The sequence below is a fragment of the Lepidochelys kempii genome, chromosome 11 (assembly GCF_965140265.1).
Source record: "Lepidochelys kempii isolate rLepKem1 chromosome 11, rLepKem1.hap2, whole genome shotgun sequence".
Lineage (NCBI taxonomy): Eukaryota > Metazoa > Chordata > Testudines > Cheloniidae > Lepidochelys > Lepidochelys kempii.
Window position 1 is genome coordinate 31,355,455 of NC_133266.1, and position 27,779 is coordinate 31,383,233.

The following is a 27,779-nucleotide window of genomic DNA, read 5'->3' on the forward strand; positions in this document are numbered from 1 at the left end:
TAGGGAAACCCATTTGTCCAAAGCCACCCACAAGAGTCGGAGTCACGGTTCTTCTGAGCAGGATGCGATTAATGGCCCTGCAAACTTGCATCAAAATGATTTCAGCGGTCCACTTTCCCACTCCAAACTGGTTAGCGACCGATCGGTAGCTGTCTGAAGTTGCCAGCTTCCAGACTGCAATAGCCACTTGCTTCTCCACCATCAGGGCAGCTCTCAATCTTGTGTCCTTGCTCCGCAGGCTGGGGGCGAGCTCCTCACACAGTCCCATAAAAGTGGCTTTTCTCACCTGAAAATTCTGCAGCCAGCCACTGCTCGTCATCCCAGGACTTGCATGATGATGTGATCCCACCACTCAGTGCTTGTTTCCTGAGCCCAAAAGCGGCGTTCCACAGTGGTGAACATGTCCGTGAATGCCACAAGCAAACTCATGTCATATGCGTTACTTGAGTCAATGCGTCTGAGCCCTCACCGTCACTTTGGATCATAAGGAGTAACTCAACTGTCAAACGTGATGTGCTGGCGAGACTAGTCAGCATACTCCTCAGCAGTTTGGGCTCCATTCCCACAGACCAAAAGGGAAGACAGAGCGCGCAGAACAAAAAACGTTGAAAGATGGCGCCAAATGTGGGCGGAAGCACAGGATTGCTGGGATGCGAAACGATGCGTCACTGGATGTTGGGACAGGACCCAGAATGCCCCGCACCCCCCCCCTTTCCACAAGGCACAGCGCAAGAATGGGAAGAGGTGCTCTTTGGGATAGGTGCCCATAATGCATCGCTCCCAATGCCGCTGCAAGCGCTGCAAACGTGGCCTCACCAGTGCACTTGCAGCTGTCAGTGTGGACAGACTGCAGCGCTTTCCCTACTGCGCTCTCTGAAGGCAGGTTTAACTCAAAGCGCTCTACAGCTGCAAGTGTAGCCATGCCCTTAGTTGTAGTCTGCCTTAGTTGAAGAGAGTAGAAACTGTATACCTGTGCTCCTGGGGAGAATACCCATCACCAGCAGGCACTTGAATCAGCAATGATTTAATCAGGCACCCAGATCAGCAGTGTTTCAGTCCTCATGAACATTTTCTTTAACTGAAGTCTCCTTCCACCCAGAGCAGAACATAAAACACCAGACTTCTGATGTTAGTATTTTACAAACAGTGGCCTGCCAGGACAAAGCCAAGTAGGAAGTCCATAGGTTGTAGTAACAGTCATTTCAATTAACGAGCAATAAAAGAAATAGCTGCTTTGTTGACCTAAGGAAATTCCCTCTTTATACTTTATAACACTGTCTGGTCACATTTAAGTAAGTGATTCAGATCTTCTTGGTATCTTGATTTATTCAGTGCCGACATGCTGATATCATAGCACAATATAAGTTATTTGCATCAAGGCCAGACTAGTATGAGTTTTCTGCAGACTTTCATAGTTGAAAAATAAATTTTGCATGAAATAGCCACCTCTTCTCTCATGGAAAAGCTACAGCACACTCAGGCCTACAGCAAATAAAAGTCTCTCTTATGAGGCTAATATACCCTATATCCAGGTCTCACCATTGCTTACTTTGTAGGCGGGGTGAAAGTAAGGCGGTACGGGCCGGTGTACCGGTAAAAATTAGCTGCCAGTACCAGCCTGTACTGCTGACTTTGAAGTGCTGCCGCGGCAGCGCTTTAATGTCGCTGCCCCTTTTGTGCCCCTCCATCTGCAGCCCTGCCATGTGTGTACCGGCAGGGCCGCCTATGGGGGGGGGGGGGGGGGAGGGGGCCGCACAAAAGGGGCAGCGATGTCATAGCGTTGCCGTGGCAAAGAACCCTGCTTATGTCGTTGCCCCCCTCCCCCCGGCCACCAACGGGGGTGGGGGGAGAAAAGGTAGGAGCTGCCCCGGGGCTGCAATTTAAAGAGCCCCAGGCCCTTTAAATTGCCGCTGGCGCCCCGGGCAGCACGGGCCAGGCAGCGCAGATGGGCTGGCTGTGGGACGCTGACCCCAGCCCCACCTCTTCCGCACAAGGCCCTGCCCCTTCTGGGGGGGAAGGAGGGGGCAGGGGAAGAGGAGAACCTGGCCCTGTATACCCGGTAAGAGCTCAATTTTAATTTCACCCCTGTTTGTGGGTTCCCTAATTCGCTGGTGGGCTAGTGAGATAGACCAGGTGATTGTATGGCGACCTGCCAACACTCCTCCACCACTGCTTCTGCAGCCTCAAACTTCTTTTTTTCGGTCTGAACAAAATCAAGTATTGATACTACAACACCAGCAGCTTACTGCAAAGTGAAGAGCAGTGCACCACATTATTCCAACTTGAGCAGACCACCAGCCAAGAGAGTACCACAGACACCTCAACAAGCCCACTGATTGAGAAGACCTACACAAACCAAACAGGTCAGATTCCAGAAGCTCAGGAATGTGAACTCCAAAATTCGTATTTTAAAAGTGTTGGTAAATCCAAAAATCTGGCAGTTTCTTATGACGTAGTGTGGAGGAGGGTGGGTATTGTCAGCACTGAATTTTGCTGGTAACATTTTATACTGGGGACACAGGAGAGGCAAACAGGAAAAGGCATTTAACACACACACACACACACACACACACACACAGAGTCATGGGAAGAGATTTCCCAGATTCAGCCAAGATCAAATACCAATAAATCCTCCAGTAACCCAAAACGTTTTCTATAAACTTACGTAATTTAAATCTCAACAGAATGTTAGTCTGAGTTCCAAAACTGTGCCCCTCTCTCTAGATAAGCCAAGTATAAGACAAAAGGGCGAGAAGTTGCTTAGTACTTCAGGATCTGTCCCCTCTGGAAGTTTAAGGGTTACAGCCTAGTGCTCAGTGGACATTCATCCCCAGCACTGCTCAGCTACAGAAAAGACCAGGGCCTGAATAGTGAAAAGTGTTGAAAGCCACTCAGAACTCAGAGATGCATTGTCTAAAATATGCAGAAAGTATGAACAGCACCTCCACACAGCAAGAAACAATGTGAGTCGTGGAATGTAGTCAGAACAAGCTACATGCAGAATTTAGGCAAGGTATGAGGCAAGAAGCCAATGTTAACGTATTTCTATCACCTAACCATCCTTATCCCAATACACTCGCATACTATGTTAAGTAAAACATACAAAAACACACAGCAATACTTACAGTCTGTGCACTCACTTTATGATGTGCCCCAAATTTTCTGACTTGCCACATTTAAAGATATTCTAGCAGAGACTTGCAGCAAGTTCTCAGTTATGTGTGCAAGTTATAATTTTATACACACAGAACATTAGTTGATTACACAGTATTAAAAATTAGAGCTAAGCAACAATTGTCAAACTAATTAATTTTAGTTTGATCACTTACGTTCCAAACTTGCAAAATTCAATGATTCACAAGGGACATCCCGTTATTAGTGTGAATTAACAACCTATTCATATGGCACAAGAATTAGGATATTCAAGTCTTTATACCAATAGAAAGATATTCCTATTTCTTTTAATCTATTACTTCATGGAACATTCTTGGCGAGCGGTTTCACAAGGCCACTACCCCTCTGAATTCACATTCATCTAAGAAACCCATTTGTATGGAGATGCCTACAGGACGCCAGCTGGCTGGTTACAGCTTGATTGAATATTTAGGATAATCTAAGGACAGCCATCCCAAAATATTCATTATGTTAGTTCACATGAAATAATGTGCTATTACTAAACTGACCACTTTACTTTGTAGGTTGTACCCAATTTCTATCTTTGAGATAGTATGTGCCTCATAGAGCTCACAATGCCCCCTTATGTTTATTTTTGGAAAGCACTTAACACATACATACCTCACTACTGAAAATACATAATATGCATGTTTCTGATTTTGTGGGAGCTCTCTCTTTAAAATCTCTATAGAGAGGTTGGATTCACCTCTGCATCCAGGGAGTGCTAGGATAGCCACTGGGCACACTTCTCTTACTGACGAATTGCTATAATTTCGAAGTTTACGAAAAATCTTAAGTTTGGCTTGGACAAACGGGCTAAGCTAGAGAGATGGTTGTTATCCGGGGCCTTCTGGAGCCAAGCAGCACAGGGCACGGTGGTGCACAATGGTTGCAAGAATAACCCATCACTGGGGCATATTAGTTCAAAGAGTCATGCACCGTCTCTACAGAAAGCCTGTGTCACATTGGTCATGATAATCATCACAAGATGCATGTATACACTCACACAGAATCATGTTTTCAGGTTTGAGTTCAGGCCAGCCACCAGAAGCTGATAAACTAGTATTTTGGGCAGAGATGTTTGTCGGTCTGTCTACTGGAATGTCTGCCTGAGCACAGTGCTAATCAAGTGATTGCAAATTCCCCTGGGGAGACTCTAGGCAGGAAAACAGGGTTGAGGTTATCCTGTTTCCATTAGATGAAAATGGATTTTTGGACTACAGCTGTAGGTACAGAGACTCACTCTGGCGCCTTCACCTAGAAAGATAAGTAAATAATGGGTTTGTTTCATGAAAAAGAAAAAAAAACCATAACAGCCAGCAGGGCTCTTAAATGCTGGGAAAAGAACTTTGGGTAAGATGAACTTCATTAGACAGCAGGCTATCTTGTTAGTTAAGTCTAGACTCTAGTATGTATGTTATAATTTTATTGTCTATGTAACCCTTTTCCAATAGTTCTGACTGCTGTCATTTGAATCTCTGTTCAATAAACTTATACTGGTCCTGCCTCGTCTCGAAAATAATCTAAGTGCCGCCATGTTAAGCAAAGCTGTGTTCTAGGGTGTAACTGGTAAGCTGGGGTGTACTGTTCCTTTGGGAGTAGAGTATCTGGGAATTCTGACTGTGCCCAGTGGATCAAGAACTGGATACTGCAGGCAGATGCTTGGTGGTTGGTACTAGCCTGCAGAGGGACAAGCAGAGCCTGCATAGGCTAAGAGGGGACTGCTTGTGCTGCCCATGGCCGGTGGTTCACCACCTCTGGCGGGCTCAGAAAAGGCTTCCCTATGATGAAAAGGTGCCTTGCAATCCCCAGGAAGTGTCACAATAGTATACTGTCACTGGATTAATAGCAGAAATCACTGCAGGAACCAGATCTAAAAGCAATTCATTGTAATAGTAACCGGAAAGTCTCTAATTTCCTTTGGTTCCTCTATTTGCAGTGTTTCAGTTCTGAAGCTACAACTTTGTAATAACAATAAATTTCTTTTGAACAGTAGCTTTAACAATATTAAATTTCAAATACATTTCCTTCCAGAGATTGTGTCCAAGCATATTGCCATTCCAAGTATACCCAACAGTGGCATTTCACTTCGGAGATAAAAGCAAAAGGAAACGTGTGAAGCCCAAGGAGAGGGGATATAGGAAGTAAACTCATATATGCTGCTGGAATGAAAAACGGTAACAGAATGAGTGCAGAATGGCAGAAAAACTAGTTTTCTTCAGGACATTGAACTAATTAAGAGCAGATTATTTGTAAAAAGCTATGTTCAAAAAGTATTCTATGGTGATCTTTCTTCAGCAAAGGAGTGGGGTAAAATGAGAAAAATCAAATCTACAGTACAAGAAAGGACAGAAGGCTTTTCCCTCCAGAAGGGAAAAAACAAACATGCACTAGTACATTAATTTGTCTGTCCATAGTAATGCAGCAGGAAGCTGTAATGAATCCATGACTGCATACTGTACACTATGATTATCAGCTAACCATTGTGACAAGGTCAGGACAGATGGCTACAGGAGAGTGATAGAATGCAGATATATTAGCCCCAGCTTAAGTAGGTCCCTTTTCCCTGGGTAAGGTAACAGGGAAGGTTCCAGAACAATCAGGAACTTTCTGGAAACAATTAAGGCAGACAGGCTGATTAGAACACCTGCAGCCAACGAAGAAGCCGCTAGAATCATTTAAGGCAGGCTAATCAGGGCACCTGGGTTTAAAAAGCAGCTCACTTCAGTTTGTGGTGTGCGTGCAAGGAGCTGGGAGCAAGAGGCGCAAGACGCTGAGAGTGAGAAGGTGTACGACTAGAAGACTGAGAAGTACAAGCATCATCAGACATCAGGAGGAAGGTCCTGTGGTGAGACTAGAGTGTTGGGAGGAGGCCATGGGGAAGTAGCCCAGGGAGTTGCAGCTGTCATCCAGCTGTTACAGGAGCCACTGTAGACAGCTGCAATCCACAGGGCCCTGGGCTGGAACCCGGAGTAGAGGGCAAGCCCGGGTTCCCCCCAAACCTACATCCTCCCAACTTCCTACTTGATACCAGAGGAGTTGAACTGGACTGTGGGTTCCACCAAAGGGGAAGGTCTCTGGTCTGTTCCCCAATCCACTAGGTGGATCAGCAGAGACTGCACGGATTGTTCTTTTTTTCCTCATGCTGGCCAGTGATGAGGCTAATTGAGTGAGCGGCAGATTTCAGCCACAAAAGTGGCCAAACTGAGGGCTGCTGTGAACCTCTGAGGCTAGAAAAATCCGCCAATAAGAGCAGGACCCACCAAGGCAGGGGAGGAACTTTGTCACACCACAGATACACCAAATAGAATTCAACCTTCAAATCCACAGAGCTCAAATCACTTGAGATAAAGGAGCATCACCACCAACATTAGGGTTGATATCTTTGCAGGCTTGCCACTTGCCACTAGAGGTTGAGATTGCCAGCACTGTTGAGCAGGTTATTTTCTTCAACAGGACAACAGCAGGGCCAGACAAACCAACAAGTTATAATAAGCCTCATCAGTGCTTTTATAGAAGTTTGAGATGTCTTGGAATTGTTGAAATATCTATGGGGATGAAAAGTGTTAAATCTAACAACGTGAAGGATACAGGACTCTCCCCAGGGCAGTAAATAACAGCCAATCAAATTGTCTTGTAAAATGACCAAGAAGAACTGACCGGATTCGTCACAAGTCAAAGAAAAGAAGACATGAGAGAAACAACTAGAATTAGAAAGTTTTATTTAACTTTAGATGAGATGAAGACTGTGTCCTTCTTCACTCCTGTGTAACCAGGGATGCCTCCTATGATTGCAGTCCAACAAAAAGGTCCACAAGTTTTAGAGATAGCTATCCTGAGTTTATTTTCCTCTTTCTGAGCAATTGCAGTAACGCAAGCCACACCACAGTATGACTGCCATGATCATGCATATGCTGTTTACTTTATACAGGAGTTATTAGTTTACCAAAAAACTCTTAGAACTCCCCAGCATCAAGCCACAGCTCTTTAGGCCTAATCTTATTTTCTACCTCAATGAGGGAATAAAATAACACCTAGCTCTTAGGTAGCACTTTTCATCTGTAGAACTCCAAGCACTTAAAAAGTGAGGTCCGTATCATTATCTCCACTTTACAAACAGGGGTAGGGGCACGTATTGAGGAGCAATATTTCAAACACTAGTCTTAGGATTTTTAGTCTCCAAAAAGAGTAAGAGCGCACCCCCTCCCACCCCCGATGCCAGAACCACTGGAAATGGGCCTCAAACCACCTCCCATTCTAGTCCAACTGCTAGAGTGGGAGATCAAGTGAAGAGTGGCCTCGCCCTCCAGGCACGCTGCTCTGCTTAGGAGCCTCAAAGCATGGGCTCCGACCTCTTTCTAGTGGAGATTTCACTTAAGGCTGGCTGTGGTAGATGGGCCTTTTATGGGACTCTCCCAGAGCTACACTTCTGTAGAGAGGAGAGAGCAAAGATGTGACGGGGAGGGGAGGAGGAGGAGGAGAGACAGATGTTCCACATTTTCCCCAAATGCACTTAACTCAATAGAGACAGAAGAGTGGCTCATGGATCAGATTGCTAGCCTTTTTTCCACATCTAAGAGCCTAATTTTATATAAATAATGACTATGTTCAATAACTAAATTGCAAAAGTCTCCAGTGACATTCTGGCCACAGTTGGTCTGTATTAACTCAGTTTTTCTTCTAAGCAATGTAATCTCCGTGCATTACCTGAGACTCTAAGGGTATGTCTACGCTGCAACTTAAGCCAGGCCGAGGCTCAAGCCTCTTCCCTCTCTACACAAATCACGGTAACCCAAGGCTCAGATCCAGGGTTCCAGGACCCTGAAGGGTCTGAGCCAGAGTCAAGTCATGACCCTGGGTTCAAGCCCTGTTGCTTTGCAGGGTACAGGCAGCCCCACTTGACTTTGGTCCTGGGAGTCCATCAGAAGTGTCTCAATCCCATGGGCCAACTTCCGTTGTCCTCTCTATCACAAGAATCTCCAACTGACCCAGTGAAAATGGAAGCAACTCCTCCTTGGCATACAGCAGCAGCTCAGTGAGTCAGTGTTACTTTGACCCTTCCATTGACTTCTGACCACGACCTTCAAACACACCATCAGAAAGCTTTCTGTTTTTGCAATGGAGATTGAACATAACCAACCTTTTGCACAGCTCACAGCTTCATGGTCATAGGAGCACAGCCAGATTTTGATAGTCTCTGGTGCCAGCAGAACTGTGAACTTTAGTAAGAGAACCAGGAACTACCATGCATACCAGCAAATAGTGAAGAAGTTGGCAGCTTTGCAAATTTACTGGACCAGTGGCCAGTGCAGGGAATGGATTAAGTGAACTGAGAAAGAGAACTAGAAAGCCCGGGACCAGAATGGTACCTCAGGCAACTCACTGACATAGTGCCCATTTTAGGAGGAGTTTGAACAGGTGCTGGGCACTGCATCCAGCAAGGAGTCAGCTGTGGTGCATGATGACCTGGTCAGTTGGGATGGGGCCCTGCTGGTCCCAGACTCCAGCATGAAGACTGATGGGAACCAGCAGGCACAGAGTGAGGACCATGAAGTCACTCTGTTGCTGGTCTTAGAGCAGGCTTTGGAGCAGGAGCAGCAGCAGAAAATTTGCTGTCTTTCTCCCCCCCGCCCACAGGTAAAGGCTGCTGTGATGCCTGTAGCAGACACAGAACAGAGAGAAGTTGTTCCTGAGCCTGGTAGGTTTCTGGTTTCATTTTATTGTTTATTATACAGTAATAGCAGGGAGTTCTGCTCTAAGAATCACTACAAAAATATGAGAAGCCCAGGCTAGCAGAGTGCATCCACGGATTGTATGTCAGCAGCTATCAAAATGGTAGCCAGGAAATGCAAAAAGTAAAGAATGCCTTGCTAGGGCATTCTTTTCTTAAAAATAACCTTGCATTCCCATGCTTGTAAGGAGAAAAAATGTTCCATTTTCAAATCTATTCCATGTCAGTTAGAGGTAATTAATAGGCAACAAAATAATTTGTCCAAAAGACGACTGATGTTTGAATTTTTGTCCAGAAATATGCTGGGGGCAGGGAGGAAGAAAGCGGTAGAGTTCTGCATGTCTGCATGCAGCCATAACTAGGTAAGCCATGTGGAAGCTAACACCAGCACCCTGCTGACTCCTTTGTGAATTCTGACCCAATTCTGGGTACTGATAGCTGCGCACTTTTCCTGAAGCAGGAACCAAATAGGTAGTAATATTGCGGGGGGAAGGGCATATTTTCCAGGGCAACTTCAATAGCTGGCCAGCCCACTCCACTCAGACATGCTGTTCAGTCCCCAGACGTTTGAATGCTTCTGTTGCATTAACTGCAGGTTCCCCACCAACAGCTTGAAACAACTTCTCCCTTTGCCAATCAGGCACCACACAAAATATTATGTCCTCCAAAATGTGAGAGACCTACATGGTTTTAAAAAAAGCTTTTGTAGCACAGCCACTGACTGCCTCCCATCCCCCCAAGCCAAGTAGTTTTGTAGTTTTTAGAAAACAAAAAAACAAACAGTTTTGAATTTTTAACTTACTATTGTCTCTACATTTCTTTTACGGTGATTAACCAGGCTGTGTCCAGGGAGCTTTTGTGGACTGAAACATCCCTTTCACAATATACTGAATTTCAGATTAGAAAAAGTAACATTTTAGGTCTTGAAATTCCACATGAATTTTCTCTGTGCTCCTGCACTGGGCTAGTTGAGATCATAACCCTCTGTCTTGTACTGTTCCGGCCTCTCGACCTCAGCGAGCCGCAGGACTGCCACAGCTCACCCACACTTCAGTGCAAGCCTGGCCCAATGTGCCTTCATGGACCGGTCCAAGAGGAAGCATTTCCATGATGAACTTACAGTTCAAGTCCTGGAGTGGGCCAACAAGCAGGTGCAGTACCAGAAACTGAGGGACTGAAGGCTAGAGAAAAGGCTTGCCAAGAAGCAAGAGGACAGCTGACTAGAAAGCGAGGACAGGGTTTCACAGTTCCTGGAAAAGGAACGGTGACTAAGGCAGGAGGACAGTCCTCAGCAGAGGAATGTCAGAGCAGCTGATGCGAATCATGGCTGCATGAGCACAGGCTCCTGCTGTCTCTCCCACACAACAGCCTGAGTCTCCTAAATCATACCATCGGATGCAGTCTAGAAACAGCTTGAAAAACTCCATGGCTAGGTGACCCATGAAATCGGGCCCCACGAGCAGCTGGGCAGGGCAACTTAGCCCCATGCAGTCCACTATCTTGACCCCCTTCCCTGTGTATGCCTCCACCCCTCTCTCCTGGCACCAAGTGAGCAGGAAACAATGAAACAAGGGGTGGGAGCAGGGGACATGCAATGGTAGAGGGCTTCTGTCTTGTACATGGTTTCCACTCTTTCCATTTGTTCATGCATTTATTTTGTTTTGGAAAGATTCTGTTGTAACTAGAGTTTTGATGTGGTAATGGCTGCTGGCCTGCCTGGCAAAGGGTGAATGTTGTATAGTAACTCCTCGCTTAACGTTGCAGTTAGGTTCCTGAAAAATGTGACTTTAAGCAAAATGATATTAAGCAAATCCAATTTCCCCATAAGAATTAATGTAAATGGGGGGGTTAAACAAACAATTTAATACTGTACACAGCAATGACTGTGAAGCTTGGTTGAGGTGGTGAAGTTAGAGGGTGGGATATTTCCCAGGGAATGCCTTACTGCTAAATGATGAACTAGCATTCAGCAGAGTCCTCAAGGGTTAACATATTGTTAGTGTAGCCTCACACTCTACAAGACAGGACGAATGGAGGGAGGGGAGACAGCATGGCAGACAGAGACACACACCCTGTGTATGGTGGTGGGGGGGGAGGGGGAAGAGAGGGGTGCACTGCCCTTTAGGTACACTGATCCTTTAATTAGATCAGGAAGCTGAGACAGCAGCTGTGGCCAGCAAGCTCGTGTTCCCACCCTGCTCTATATGGAGAAGGGGTAAGTGGGGGGGCAGGAGCAGGGGGACACCCTGACATTAGCCCCCCACTTCCCTCTTCTTCCCCGCCCCCCACCCCCCCCAGCAAGCAGGAGGCTCCCGGAAGCAGCTCCAAGGCAGAGGGCAGGAGCAGCACATGGCAGTGGGGGGAGGGACACTGAATTGCCAGCAACCGATAGCCCACTGGGCGGCTGCCACAAAGGGAACCTAGGGGAGCAGGGAACTGATAGGGGGGCTGCCTGTCCACCCTGGTTCCCAGCCCCCACCAGCTAGCTCCAATGGGCTGCTCTTCCTGCAAACAGCGGACAAAGCAGCTGGCTGCCAAACAACGTTGTAAGAGAGCATTGCGCAACTTTAAATGAGCATGTTCCCTAATTGATCAGCAACGTAACATTAACCGGGATGACTAAGTGAGGAGTTACTGTACTGTTTTAATATGTCTATCAATAAAGCTGTTTGTCATCAAAAGTTTATTGCTATCACTGATTCTCAACATTCAAATACAGATTGTAACAGGTAAACACATGATCAGGAACAATTAGGAATTAGTAAGCAAACACTATTCTGCTGTACAATTAGGTACAGAAGTCTACTCTTCAGTAACTTCCTTAGATGAATGTTTACTGTAAATCATATCCATTTCATAAATCATTATTCATAAGTACACTGCATAGCAATCAAGCCCTCTCCCAAACCAACTATCTCCTTTCCCCCTCATCCCTCGCAAAGCAGATTCATAGAGGTACTATTTCCCCCACTCTTCCACTGGGCCATGCAAGCCCATAATGTGGGAGCACAAAGCATCCCTGACTGTCGCTGCCTTGGTGCAGCAGCTCCAGCCGTGGTAGCTGCACTTTCTGGCGGAACGTACTGATTCAGTAGCCCCACGCTGCCATAGGGCCATTCAAGGGGAAAATGGACCACGTCCAACTTCACAAAGATAGTGAAGAGCACAGAAAGCCACAGTAAGGCAGATAGCACTTGATGACATTGACATTCAAACATGTCTGTAAAAATCTCCAACAGGATTTCAATCTGCCAAAAGACATTCAACCACCATTCTACACCTGCTGAGAATATAATTAAACCATCTTTTGCCAGGGCCTCTGACACCAGGGTACTGCTTCATAAGCCAAGGCAAAACAGGGTATGTGGGGTCCCCCAGAACAGGAACTCAGTCTATGACAATGTCACTTGGTGGGATAGTGTCCCAGCCCATTAAGGAATCTTGTAGACCTGTTTGCCAAAAGCACTGGCGTTGTGAACTTCCCTATTGCAGTCTACGTTGACATTCATAAGTCAACTTTGGTGGTGCACGAGAGCCTGTGTAACAATGAAGTTGCACCCTTTGCAGTTTATGTACATGTGCTCCTCAAGGAGGGCAAACTATGGGCACCAGTCCCACCAATGGCCCCAGCACAGTTTGAAAACCCCATTCTCTCAAAGCCAGGAACTACCTCAGGAATATCTTTTATGACTGCCACTTGGAGTAAACCACATACCTGACTGCCTCAAACCTCCGCCTCTACTTTACCAACAGTCGACTTTCCAGTAACAAACTGGTCTGCAACAGACCTACAGCAGTCTGGCATAGCCAGCTTCCAGAACAGTTCCACTTCTGGAACAGCAAGAATACCCTCATTTGTGTATCTTTATTATTGGCGGGTTCGGGCAAGCTGCTCACAAAGCTCTGCAAATATAGCTTCCTTAATGAGAAAAAGTTCTGGACCCGCTGCTGGTCATTCCAGGTCTGCACGATTATGTGAGATCACCAGTCTGTGCTTGTGACCCTGCTCCAGAAGCAGTCTGTGAGGGGGCATCAGCGGCTGTACCAAGTGTAATGCACAGCATCAACCCATTCAAGTCGGTTTTGCCTGGGTACTCCTCATTCTCTCCTCTTCCATAAGCTGTGTCAGGTACTTTCGGTGGATCAGAAAATGCCATCGAAACATCCACCAGCATCACACAGAAGCGCTGCCTGTTTCCTGATACAGGAGTGACAGAGCAAGCAAGAGAACTTCTTGAAAAGGTTCCCCCTCCATATTCATTGGCAAGCTGTATGGGCCAGCTGTTCAAACTTCCTGAGATGTGCAGGGTGGGCAGTCAAGTTTTCCCTCACAGTGCACCACCCTGAGCTGAGGGCCTGAGCTCCCACATTCCAGGCGGCCGCTAGGGAGTCTGGGATATGAGTTGGTTTGACTCAGGTCTTCAAGCTGCACTGTGGACACCACAGCCCCAGGTTCAAGCCCAGGTTAGAAAAATCTTAACCTAAGGTTAAAAACCAGCACAGACGCTCAAGCGCTGGGTTTTCTAACTCAGGGTTAGCTAACTCAAGTCCCACTAACCCTGGGTTTTCATTGCAGTGTAGCAATACCCTTCATTTCTTGGTCAACTCAACAGGACCTCCGTTTACAGAAAGGGTAAGACATACCATTAAATATTTTAAAGCAGCCACAGTTTTCTCAGATAGCCATGTAGGCAAAAAAGTAGATTTGTATTTATGTTGTAAAATGGGATTCCCCACCCTTGGAAAACACAACGTGCACTTCATCAAGTGGTCACAGAACTCCTAGAATCCAACAGTAATGCTTAGGCTCAGGTGGGCTCTACCTGTTCCAATTTAGATACGTCTAGCCACTCTTCACCACCACCACAAAAAGTCAATCTCAATTGATTAATTTAGCTCCCATAAAATTCTAGTTTAGTTCTCATGAAGAAAACCTGAGTGAGAGGAGGAACTAAAAAAAAGAAAACACAGGGAGAAAAGTCAAGAAGTTCATATATTTATACCTTCTCTATGTTTTGTGGGCATCTTTCAGGAAACATGAGACCCTCCCATACCACTTCTTCCTTTCCCCAAAAAGGTCAAGTATAACTAAACCCCTTTGTTCTCCGTTTAAACTGATTTTTACTGAACAAATCCTGAGTTTTACAAGAAGTATTATTCAGTTTTCCCCCTATTTTCACCCTACTTTTATATCAAACACATAAAAATAACTTGTATTTTTCTAACACAGTACATTGCATGAGATATGTATTACAATAATACATTAGTCTGTATGTATATGCAAAGCTGCCTGTTGAAGTAATGCTATGTATTAGCCTCAAAGCTACACACAAACAGGCACGCACGGAAACTCTGAAGTACATCTGAATGTACTGATGAATCTGATGCCCACCATGTACACATTTTAAGGTGTTAACAGATAATAGTTTAAAGATCTGACACTACAATGGGAAGAAAATGAAAATCTGTATCAGAAAACGTTTCAAAACACAAGGAAGATTTTTTAAAACAAAAGCAGGAGAAAGGGATGAAGTTGAGTGCATGCACTGCAAATTGTGTGGCTCATTTATTAAATGTAAATATTTATAGGGTAATAGTTTTAAGTCTACAACCATAAACTGTTTATTCAAATGAAAAGTTTTGTTTGGGGATTAGAGATATAGTGTTTTCTTAAACTTAGAGTTGGCACTGTGTTTTGAGTTCTGTTTTAGTTCCGTAGCAAATCTCATTGAATTCCATTCATCAAAGCATTAACCTACCAAATACTTTTTCCCCATCCTTCTGTCCACCAAAATCAACCCCAATATTTACACAGAAAAAATTGTTAATTTTTTTCACTGATTTTCACCTGTTTTTGTTGTAGTAATAAACACCAATAAATTATTGGGAAAAATTAAATCAAATAAAAACTGAAAACAAAGGACCCTAACTATTGCAAAATACAGCACATGATGTAGGTAAATTCAGTACCACATACCATCACCCTGACAAAACTGTCCATCACAGTACCAACAGCAAGCCTAAACTTAATTTTAAATTAGCATCTTCATCCTCTGACTCAGACATAATGTTCTACCTTTAAAATTCATGGTTAAGGGCATAGAAAAGCATACAAGAAATTTCCTAACTACTAACTTACAAACGCACTCTTGCCTCTTGAAGCACTGCTACAGCATCAGATGGACTATTCAAAATCAGGCCCAAAAATTAAAGTCTACTACCAGTTTGCGATCAAGAAAGGTGTGAGTGAAAGTGATGGTTAAGAGTATAATGAAGCTACTCCAGGTCATCGAGCATTTCTTTTAATAAGAAACTCATGTTGAGAGACCTTGTTTTGGTCCTACGCATAAAATATAGATCTTGAATATTAAATATGGACCTTGTATGAAGCATGCACATGACCCTACCCTGCTATTCTTTAACAGCAGGGCTTAATGGCACCTTAAGAATCAGGCTACAGCTGCACTGGAGCTATGATCAAGGGTATTGCCACTAGAAAGCTGGCCAGCTCTGCTGCAAAACCTGAGGATGTTCTCCTGCCAAACATGAAGTAGTGCAGTTTTGTAGATTTAGATTAAGGGGCAGAACTAAGCTAACCCACTCCAGCAAACCCCAATTAAAAAAAAAAAAAAAAGTGTGCTGTGGCCTAGTAGCAGACTTAATATCCATTCAAAATTAGAAGGCAGACAGGAGTAAAGGGAATTTTTGCCCCAGAACTCAGGCATTCAGTTCTAGCACTTCTGCACCAAATTGTGGTCCAAGGCACGTGTGTGGAAAGCGGACTAAGGAAATTACAAGGAGCTTCTGCTACCCTTGAGCCGTAAAGTAGAGGCCAACTACAGTCCAGGTGGGGAGCAGAGTTACTGCTCCATCTAGTACCACCAGTGGTATTAGCCTCTCCAAAGGACTAGAGTTTGAATGGCACCACAACTCCGTCCCTCCAGAAAGCTGGAAAAGTGCAGATGGTTAGTAACAGACAGAGCTGCTGTTTGTGGTCCCCCTGAAGAAACTTCAGCTGAGTAGCCAGAATTTCTCCTGGAGATTCCACTGCAGTACTGCCCCTCAACAGCCCACCCCGCAGACACAAGCCTCTACCTCATGACTCACCAATCTCTTAGAATTCTTTGAGGCGGTCAAACAAACATATGGACAAGGGTGATCCAGTGGGTACAGTTCACTTGGATTTTTAGAAACCCTTTGACAAGGTCCCTCACCAAAAGCTTCTTAAGCTAAGTAAGCAGCCATGAAATAAGAGAGAGGGTCCTCCCAGGATCAGTAATTAGTTAAAATATAGGAAACAAAGGCTAGGAATAAATGGTCATTTTTCATAACAGAGAGAGGTGAACAACAGTGTTCCAGGGATCAGTAGTTGTTCAACATATTCATCAATGATCTGGAAAAGGGGGTAAACAGTGAGGGGTGAAGTTTGCAGATAACTATCTTGGTAATTTTGTATTAAGTCCAACCTTTACTGAGGAGTTACAAAGGGATCTCACATTCATCAAAGCATCACAAAACTGGATGACTGGGACACAAAATAGCAGCTGAAACTCAAGGTTGATGAACGCAAAGTAATGCACATCGGAAAACATGATCCCAACTATACATATAAAATAATGGAGTCTACATTAGCCGTTAACATTTGAGAAAGATCTGGGAGTCAATGAAGATAGTTCTCTGAAAACATCCACTCAATGTGCACCAGCAGTCAAACCCCCCCTCCCAAAGGGGGGGGGGAGGGGGAGACAAGACCCAAATGTTAGGAACCCTAAGGGGAGAGATTGATTAAAAGAAAGGAAGTATCAATGTCACTATATAAATCCATGATATGCCCCCACCTTGAACACTACATGCAGTTTTGGTTACCCCATCTCTTAAAAAGGTATGTTAGAACTGGGGGGGAAAGATGCAGTGAAAGGCAAAAATTATTAGGAGTATGGAATACTTCCATATGAGGAGAGATTAAGAAGACTGGAACTATTCAGCTTGGAAGAGACAACCAAAGGAGATATGATAGAGGTCTACCAAATCATGAATGGTGTGGAGAAAATGAATAAGGAAGTATTAATTATCCCTTCACATTACCCAAGAACCAGGAGTCATCCAATGAACTTAATAATAGGTAGCAGGTTTAAAACAAGTACTTCTCCACACAACATTCAGTCAACCTGTGGAACTCGTTGTCGGAGGATGTTGTTAAGGCCAAAAGTATAACTGGGTTCAAAACGAATTGGGTAAATTCATGGAGGTTAAGTGCATCAATGGCTATTAGCTAAGATGGGCAGGGATGCAACACCATGCTGAGTGTCCCTAAGCCTCTGACTGCCAAATGCTGGAACCAGGGTGGATACAAATCCATGATTAAAAAAAAAAAAAATCTATTTAAATTGGATTTTTTTTGATAAAAAGGTCCCCCCCCCCCCGTCAAAAAGCAATCTAAAGATAGTTTTAATTAAGATATCTTTGAGCTATAATGTATCTCATCATGGAATAGGGATTATAAATTCTAAATTATGTGACAATATATTCATGTAATGTTTAAGAAAAGTTTTGTAAATAAATTCCAATAGTTCATGGATTAGGGACCCAATCTTATGGAGTTCCAGGGGCTTCTGTATAGATTTAGATTAATCTTTCTATCTACCCAATCAGTGCTCAGTCTAGAAGATACCAGAGATGCTTAGTCTTGCAGTTCTCAAACTGTGAATTTTTGTACCCAGAGATAACATGCTTAACAGCACAAATGTTTTAAAATAAAATAATATATAGGTGAAAAATAACAGACTCAACCCTAATGTCCCTCTGCAAATATGTGTACACAGTCAATCCCTTACCTCTCTCTAAAAGTGCAAAGTTTCAAAAAGTTCAATGAATAGAAGATTGTTGGGGGAGGAATAGATCTGACAAGGAGAAGAAGTCTGGAGATAAATGTGAGAAGGGAGGGACAGGCAACAGAAACGAAAGTGAAACTGTTTGAGCAGTATATTCCAGAAGTCTTGAGGTCTTTCTGAGAGTAGCCTTCATTGATTTGAGATCTATCATACCATTCTCTCACTAGAAGGGAAAACCTATAATGGCATCAGGCCATAAAAGAGACGCAATTTGGGAATATTTTAATAAAGTTCCTCTACCCGTGGGTAAGACAGGCATGCGTGCAAAATGCAAACAGTGCAACAAAGAAATGCAAGGCCTGGTTGCCTGAAGGAAACTACATCATGAGAAGTGTTCCTTCTTAGGAGGAAGCTGCGTTGAAGATGATGAAAGGAACATGTCTCAACGTGCAGGATCTTCAGGTGGTAAACTTTTTTATTTCATACTTCTTAAGGACTGCCTGTCTTCCTTCTGGACTATTCTTGAATTCTGATGTTTGAGCAAAAAGTATAGTTGTTACTCTATGGTACTATCATTTTAGATGCAGTTGTGATATAAAACAAATAGCTGAAATAGGCAGATCTTCCTTGTACTATTTCATCTTTAAAGTAGTATAGAGAGTGTCAATGAATGCAATGAGTAATACTAAATGTGTAGTGTGGTGGTAATAATTAAATAACTGCATTGACTTATTTTGTTTAGGAGAATCCATCCTGAACATACAGGATTCTCAAAAAGAAAAGGAGTACTTGTGGCACCTTAGAGACTAACCAATTTATTTGAGCATAAGCTTTTGTGAGCTACAGCTCACGTCATCGGATGCATCAGGATTCTGAAGACTATCCACCTTCAAGATCACCATCATTTTCTATAGTTTCAGAGTTATCTGCCAATGACAGTGTTTCAGTCACATCATGTATGTCACATAGCCACAGTATATCACCTGTAGCAAAAAGAGAAAAACACACACACACACACACACACTCCATCATCCAGAAACAATCATAGATAAGTTTGTCATAAGAACCAGCAGATTACAAAAAGAGGTAATGGATAAAAAAACTTCCCAGTTTGTTTATGCAACAAACTCTCCTTTCCGTATGATTGAGAACTCACAGTTCATTAACATGGTTCAGTCATTAAGACCAGGTGGGATACAGTCCACCCAACAGAGCAGATGTCGCAAGCAAATTGCTGGATAAAGTGTATGAAAGAGTAATGGAACAGTGTGCAAAAGGTTTAGAGGGTAAAATTGTTAACCTAAGTCTTGATAGGTTGAGCAATGTCCAAATGATCCTATTGTATGTGCTTATGTGATAACAGAAGAAGGGAATGTCTTTCTTACAGAAACAATTGATACATCAGGAAATGCACACACAGCAGAATACTTACAAGTAGCAGTAGTAAAAACTGTAACAAACTGTGGAAAAAAATTCAAATGTCTAGTACGTAGCTTGGTCACAGAAATGCTGGAAACGTAACCAAGATGAGAAGAAATTATTTAGAAGAAAGTGGAGTCCCCGAAGCTAACATACGGTTGCAGTGCTCATTTGATACACCTCCTAGCCAAAGACTTCAGTGTTCCAGAAATAAAGGCTTATCTTGTTGAAATTGCAAAATACTTCCCGTAGCAACCACTTTGCAGCAGCTGCTCTGAAAAAAAGTGGGAGGAACCAAGCTAACTCTCCCACAAGACCTGCAATGGAACTCAGGTGGACTGTTTTGAGCACTGTATCAAGAACTGGCTTAATCTGATGACAGTTTGTGAACAAAATTGTGAAAAAAAAAAATAGATGGCACTGTCACAGCCAAAGTTCTCAACATTGGGCTTAAGAGAAATGTTGAACAGACGCTGAGTACCCTGAAGCCTATTTCTGTAGCCTTGAACAAAATGCAGGGAAATAGCTGTTTTATTGCTGACACTGTTGAAATTTGAAAAGAACCGAGTGAGATCTTAAAAAGAGAAATATGCAACGACAGAGTTAAATTACAAGCATTAAAAAAAAAAAACAAATGGGACAAGCACTACCTCACAGCTCAATACTTGGTATCAGGGTCAAACTTAACTGCTGAAGAAGAGGAGTTGGCTAGGACATGGACATCCAGCAAACATCCCTCCATAATGCCAGCTATAATAAACTTCAGAGCTAAGGGTGAACCGTTCAAGAAATATATGTTTGCTGATGATATTTTAAAGAAAGTCACACCAACGAACTGGTGGAAGTCAAGCACTTGGATTCAGAAACTGCTGAAGCGATAATCTCATTTTTAACAGCAGTAGCTTCTTCTGCCAGCGTAGGAAGAAAATATTCTTCCTTTGGACTAATTCATTCCAAATTGAGAAATCGTTTGGGACCTGAAAAAGCAAGAAAGCTTGTTTTTCTTTTCCAGATTATGAACAAACAGGAAAATGAAGGTGAGGATGACTGAGTTAGCTGCAGAAGCCAATATTTTAAGTTTCTCATGTTGACCTGGCTGACACTGTCGATTTAATTTAAAAAAAAATCATTTAACTATTGTAGTTAAAAAAAAATTTTTAAAAACTTGAATGTTTAACTAAATTCAAAAATTCTTAGGCTTGTTTTGTTAAAATATGTTTGCTGTTGAAGAAAAAAAATCCAGAATACGTAACATTGTTGTTTTAGTTAAATAAAACAATTTAAACGTCTGTCTGGTGATGTTGTTCTCTTAAGACAGCATGGCAAGAAAATCCTCCAAATATTAATGATTAACCTGTTGAATTGGAGATATTTATGAAGACATTGGAGGTGAACTATCTGCTTCAATTACTTTTGGTAAATGCAATAACCAAACAATCATTTTCTGATATAACTGTAAAACTAATCTGAAAAGTTTTCAAAATAAATCACTTTAAAAATGTATAGTGTGTACCTTCTAAAAATGAAAACCTACGCATCTGTCTCTGAGTTGTGAAGAATATGTATTAAAGGTTATAACAACCAACAAGAATGCACTTTTTGTAGAAATCCATGATTAAATCAAGTCTTCCTGACTAGTGATTTAAATCAAATCCGCCCTGGCTGGAACTGAACAACAGGGGTTGGACCATTCCCTGTTAATTCCCTCTGATGCATCTGGCATTGGCCACTGCTAGAAGACAGGATATGGGCTAGATCGGGATGGGCAAACTTTTTTGCCCTAGAGCCACATCGGGTACAGAAATTGTACGGAGGACCAGGTAGGGAAGGCTGTGGGAGGCTATGCCTCCACAAACAGTGAGGCGTGGCCTGGCCCCCGCCCCCATCCAGCCCCCCATAACCTCCACCCCACCCAAAGTGTTCAGAAACAAAGTGGTTAATTCTTATGAGAACATTGAATCCCTGGCCGCTGCAAGATCAGATATCTGCAAACCAAGATGCATCATGGGTTCCACTAAGCTTTTTTGTTGAACATTCTTCCATATTTGTTTACATCAGAACTTAAGAAAAAAAGCAAGACCACTTTTACTATTAGTTTAAGTCAGGAAAAAAATAAAGCAGTATATCATCCCAGCAGTCATCCAGCATACAGAGAACAAAAATCAGCCATGGGAGGTGGGGAAGAGAAAGGGTGGTGGGGAGAAGAAAAATGCAGGACTAATTTTCTGCACATGCTACAACACCTGTAACTCCACTACAAGAGAGACAGAGTTACTAGACACACTCTTTTTGAAAATTTATGGGACAAGTTTACTCAACGTTTCAGTTGAACACAAAACAAAGTGGCTTGCATGTGTAAATGCTCAATTTACATAGGGTGATGAACAATCAGGATATACAATCTTCCAAATGCGTAACTCTAAATTCACCCCAGAAGCCAGCTATGCCTCTCACACCATGCATGTGGTCACATGACACTTAGGATCAGCACAGCAGCAATTTCCAGAAAAAAGGGAGAGCCCCATTACGGATTTAACTCTTCCCTTGCAGAACACTTCATTATACTTTTGTTGAAGTGACACCATCAAGACATTTTAGGCTTCAAATGTAGATTTTTATTAGAAAAGGAGAGAGTCATGTTAAAACTACAAACTACTTGTATTATTGATAGGCTTAGTGTTTACAGCCACTTACCCACCTTTTTCCCCCTCTCCTCTTTGCTTTGGATTGGACACTACATTCACCTTGCCCTGCATTATTTACACAAAACCCACCCCTACCTGTCAGTAGGGTGTGCAGAGAAAGTTACGGATAGAGATTCTCAGATGTTTTTAGGTTTCCAAAATAAAAATCTTTTTTAATTAAAAAAAGAGAAGAGTGAAGTACATGCATCTCCAGGTGCACTGTTCTAAATTACTTTGGACAACAACTGCTACAGTTAAAACTGAAGAATTTGCACACCTAATAGTGGGTCAAGACATTAGTAATCAAACACACACACCGGAGCAACAGTGCTCGACTCAGGTAAGAGGGAGAAGAGCAGCATTTGTCCAGAGGTTAACAGACCTTCATCTGAACTACTGAGGCTTTTCCACCCTCATTTGAGTGAGCACCGGGCACCTCCAGCAGAGAAGACCTCACACATCTCCTTATCTATGAATGCCCAACTGAAATATTAAGCAAACATCACTCGCAAGAAGAATTTGTCAACTGTCAATGTATAGGGTTAGAACACTGCACTAAAGTAGACTAGGACCAGATTCAAAGTTAAAGCTGTATTTGAGTCTGGTTCTTCAGGAGTTAACAGCTGCTGCACTAACCCACTGTAATTCACATTACTTACCTTCCAGACTGGGTGATGGAAAAGCCAGTAGCAGCAGAGAAAGAATCATAACTCCATCTATCATTGTAGATCTGCAGAAAGAGCAAAAGGGAAAATAAGTGTACTTCAACAGTTAAGCAGTTGGGTTTTCTTATAGTAGACTTTAAAAAAAAAAAAAAAAAAAAAACAAACACTACACAACTCAAATTAACAAAAGCCCAGTTTGTAAACTTATAAAATTGGTCAATGTACACAACTCAGCCAGCAAGTCTGGGTTGGTTGTTTGTGGTTTTTGTGGTTTTTTTTTAGAACCAAAAAACACCACACACACATACACACACGCACCCCACCCCTCTCACATATATACTTACTTTCCTCCAAATTCCACAGCAATTCTTACATGAGGAGGGAGAAGGGGATTCACAGAATTAGCATTTTGTATTGTACTGCAGGTACAACACCTACTCAAGGACCAGGCTACGGGGTATAAAGCCTGTTCCAATACTGTTTTAGCTAAGCAGATTCAAACTCTTGAAAGCAAATCTTGTCTGGCACACAATTGAATTTCTGGGCTTTCAAACCAAACAAGGAAGATTTAAAAGGAAAAAAAAGTTACTGTGAACTTAATACACACTACAAATCTTTTTAAGTGGAAGAGGTATCAGGAGAAGGGCACTGCCTGCCAATGCAGACAGACATAGAACCCTGGTGGTCAAATTCCACTATATTAGATTTTCTTTAAAACAGAGAAAGTTGCTAGAAGAGAAGAGGGCACTCCATAGTTGAGCGACTATTCTTAGTAATTAAATTTCCAGTTGTATTCTGCATTATTTGTGAAAGGTTCCATTCCAGTGACCCCAACACTATTCCTCTGCTACTAAACATTAAAACAATTGCATCTAGTGAGAGAACTAAGGGATATTTCCAGCATGTGCATAGTTTCTAGATACAAGTGAATTCATTAGATTGCCTGTATTTCATTAGTTTTTCCACACGAATTGGTGGTTTCCCTCCTCACACACATGAAAATAAGATCAGACTGTCACTGCAAAGAAATATATTAACAGGTTTCTGAGAAAACCACCTATTCCATGGAAAACACAAGTGATTGCTATCAAAATGGTCTCCTTTCTTTCCAATGCTAAATCTCTGGCATTAACAAACTTCATACACTTCTAATAAAAAATGGAGGCAATAGCTTGTTTAAAGACAAGTTATTCTCTTCAAGGGAGAGAATGATTAGCACTATCCTAATAGAGGAGTGTTATAGTCCCTATTCAGTTTCTTGGAAATGGTTTTTGTTTGAGTGGATCAAATTTGGAAGACTCAGTACCTTCACTTCTCTCTCATGAAAAACATGCCTTTTTTAAGCCAGGCTGCTAGTGACTTAATGCAGAAATAAAAGTAGGGTATGGTACAGGGAAGCTTTACCTGGCAGAAAGCTGACTCAGAAGACAGCCAACAAATCTTAAAAATTTCAGCCTTTTGAAATAGCTGGAAGGGACTTTTGACATAAAAAAGTTTGTGCAGATTGATGGATGTGACTAGAACACTCTTCCCCTACCATTCCATCACTGGGTCTCATCTGAACTGACGTCTTAAGCAAGTCTTCTCTTGATGACCACACCCAGATAAATTTCTGCACGCCTGGACAAAGGTGGTACAGTACACATGCCTCTTTCAGGAGACCAAAGGTTCAAATGCACAGACAGAAAAAAAATCTATTCTAGTGATGCTGCTACACCACATGGAGTTGGTTAAGCCAGAAACCCTGGAGGCTACTATTAGTACAGGGTTGGGAGTTACCCTATATCTGAAGGGCATGAACTCTCAAATTCACACTCAGCCTCCGTTAGAAGTTGGGACATGCACAGACCCACATCCCGAAAAGGCCGTCAGACAGTCATGGGAACAGAGGAAGAAAGTAAAGCAAACAAACACTGAAGGAGGAAGTTACATGGGAGATCATCAACAAAATGAGGAAAAAGGGAACATTCTTGAGGAAAGAGTGGGTTAAGACATTAGAAATAAGAACATGAACGGCATTTTGCAGACTAACAAAAGAGATACTGAAGAAACATAAAATACAAAAAGAAAAGGGGACAATTGGAAGACAGCAAGTTATTTTATCCCCCCCTCATGCACCCCTTCAAAACACGCACTTAATAGTTGGGCAGTTTCTTGAAAAACTGAAGAGAAACCGAACTTTTCCCGTGTTTGTTCCGCTCTTTGGTAAGCGTTGGCCTGGATGATGTTAAGAACTTAGTGGTAGTCAATATTGGTCCACATTCACTGTTTATGCTTCAGTAGTGTTTAGCTGCAAACAGAGGGACAATAAATGTTCAGGAAACATAAATGACAGTTTCTTCCCTAATGGTGAATGGATCCGGTTTGAAAAATTCATCTGATCAGTTTTTCATCCCCAGGCCATCATGCTGTTTAGAGAGTCATTTTCAGATGAGCCCAAAAAAAGGAGGTCAGAAGAACCAGTTGATCTCATAAGTAATATAACAACTTTCAACTATGTACCTCAAAGCACTTCAAAAAAGGAGGTAAGTATCAATCTTGCCATTTTACACATGGAAACAAACACTGAGAAGTGAAGTGACTTGCTCAAGTTCACCCAGTAGGCCAGTGTCAGAGCCAGGAACAGAACCCAGGTCACCATCCACTAGGTCCCACTGCTTTCCAATTAAATGAAATAAAATTTAAAAAATAAAAGCTTGCTGACTGACCAACATTCAGAGATCTATTTGAGGACACCTATTTATACAAACCTCTTTGGACGCGCTTATTTAAAAATGGGCATTTTGTATTATAAATCTGAACAAAAAGGTCAGTCACACAGCATTCTAATCTGCATTTATGCATAATGTAGTTATCTCATGGGGAAAGCAGACACCAAGAACCCTAGGTTCTGCTTCTTTGCAACAATTCCCATGGCATTCCTTCTCCTGAAAGCCTCAAATAATATTTTGCCTATATGCCCTGTGAAGTGCTGTGTACACTTATAGCATTCTAAAAAAACCTGTGTATATCTGACAATTAAATTCTATGCCTAGTGCAGACGAGGTGCAGCCCTTGAGCTTCTGACAAATTACTACTGTGGCCCTCAGTGCTTCACAACTGAGTTACTCCACAACAACTGGATTTCCTACTATGCCTATGATCATAAGGCAAAGGGCAGAGAGCTCGAGCGTGAGCCTCAGCCCTTAATGCAACTCTAATTTTCCTTTGAAAGATGGAGAGGGAGAGAGAGAGAGAGAAAAGGACTTTGAGAAGCAAACCATCAACACGGCTACCAAAAAAAAAATCATCAAAAGCCTTGGCAAAAAAAGTTTGTTCTCTATAAAGATTTGTCTTTGCTCCAGTAAGAACAAAAAACAAATTCCAAATAATAAAATTAGACTCCAGTAAGCAAGAGAACCAGAGATCTGTTCTTGCACTGTATGTGGTTATCCGGCTCCAGCCAATATACTGTATTTATATAGTTGAAAGCCTGCCAAAAACTTTGGAAGAGATGTCAAGATCCCTTGCTGGTTGCCATTTTGCTCAGAGAATGAAGTATCTGCTGTTGCCTGTTAATTCAGCTAGTTAAAAATAAACTTAGAAAGAAACTCATTTATAAATCTGCTCCACAATCAGATGCCAATGATCAAAACAATGAGGGAGGTTCTACAGATTACCTCTTACCTCAACAGAAACGTATCCATCAAAAACAGACCGTGATTAGGATATAACTGGTTATAAAAGAAAGACAATCCTCTGCGTTTTGGTATATGAGCAATCTTCTGATGTGAGCAATGCTGAGCAATCTTCTGATGTGTAGGCTGGAAAAGCAAGGAGTAAGGCAGAGGGGGAAAGAAGTGGCAGCAGTCCAAGATGCATAGCCTCAGAGCAGCTCAATGCTGTTTTCCGTTCAAATGATCTGTCATTTGAGACTTATTGTCCGATAAGCACCTCAGCCACACAATCCCATCTCCAGCTAGCTGACTGACTTCTCAGCTTTGATTTTCCAGCGACATCCTGGCCACTCGAAGTTTTAGATTAAACATTTCCTGCTGCAGAGATAAACCTGACAAAGGAACTACTGTTCCTGCGTCAGAAAGTGTAGAGAACTGAAGGAAGACAGCCCTGACTGCTCACCTGCAGGAATCAGACATAGTTGTGGTTTTTGGTTTTGTTTTTTTTTAAATGCAGTTCCGACCAATAAACTGCACCTTTTATCAACAAACATCAAAGCTGACTCCCACTGCTCCAACAGGATTACATGTAAGCCAGTGCTCTATTGTCTCGGTATTTGCTAGGTGATCAGCCTACCACAAACCCAGGCAAACAAACCAATTCCAGCACGTCGAGTTACGGTCACTGAAAATGCTTACCATATTCTACCTAATATATGCTCTCTTTTTCTGAAGAGGATGACACATTGCACTAAGTAAACAAAAATTTCCAAGCCCATGTTTTTTCCATAATCTATTGGATTTTTGTCAAATAGATTGGACATGAACCCATTCAGTAATAAGTCACCAGGACCAGACAATGTTCACTCAAGAGTTCTGAAAGAAAATCAAATATGAAATTTCAGAACATGGGTACGTAGCCTATATCTTAAATTGGCCTCTGTACCAGATGACTGGAGAATGGCCAATGAAACACTGATTTTTAGAAAAGGCTCTAGAGGGGATTCTGGCAATTACAGGCCAGTAAGCCTAACTTCAGTACCAGGCAAATTGGTTGAAGCTATAGTAAAGAACAAAATGATCAGACACAGATAAATATGATCTATTGTGGAACAGTCAACAGGACTTTTACAAAGGGAAAGCATGCCTCACCAATCTATTAGAATTCTTTGAAAAAGTCAACAAGCATATGGAGAACGGTGATCGAGTCCGATACAGCGTGCTTGGTCTTTCAGAAAGCCTTTGACAAGGTCCCTCATCAAAGGCTCTTAAGCAAACTAAACAATCATGGGTAAGGATAAGATTGTGTCAGTTATTTTTAGTAAAAGTCACAGACAGGTTGCAGGCAAACAAAAATGCATGGAAGCCCGTGACCTGTCTGTAACTTTTATTAAAAAAAAGCAGAGGGGAGGGCTGAAGTGGGGGGAGGAATGACAGTTGGAGCCCCACGGTGGGGGAGACTGACAAGCTGGGGGGCGGAGGGGGCAAAATCCTGCACACGGCCCTGGTTGCAGCGGGGTTGGAGGTGCCGCATGTGACTAAATTGTATCCTTAAATCATGGGATTAGAAGGAAGGTCCCCTCATGGATCAGTAGCTGGTTAAAAAAAGATAGGAAATA

General features: G+C 42.7%; 1 protein-coding gene across 5 annotated transcripts in view; it reads right to left on the reverse strand.

Annotated features, from left to right (window-relative positions):
- Window positions 1-27,779, reverse strand: part of ACVR1 (activin A receptor type 1) — a 136,084-nt gene that overhangs the window by 54,832 nt on the left and 53,473 nt on the right. For 3 of the 5 annotated variants that reach the window (XM_073305528.1, XM_073305527.1, XM_073305526.1), the window contains one exon: window positions 22,499-22,569. In XM_073305528.1, the coding sequence (XP_073161629.1) occupies window positions 22,499-22,569 (71 nt within the window). Of the gene's footprint in view, window positions 1-22,498; window positions 22,570-24,639; window positions 24,795-27,779 lie in introns of all 5 variants that reach the window. The other 2 variants (XM_073305530.1, XM_073305529.1) reach the window with 1 other exon arrangement.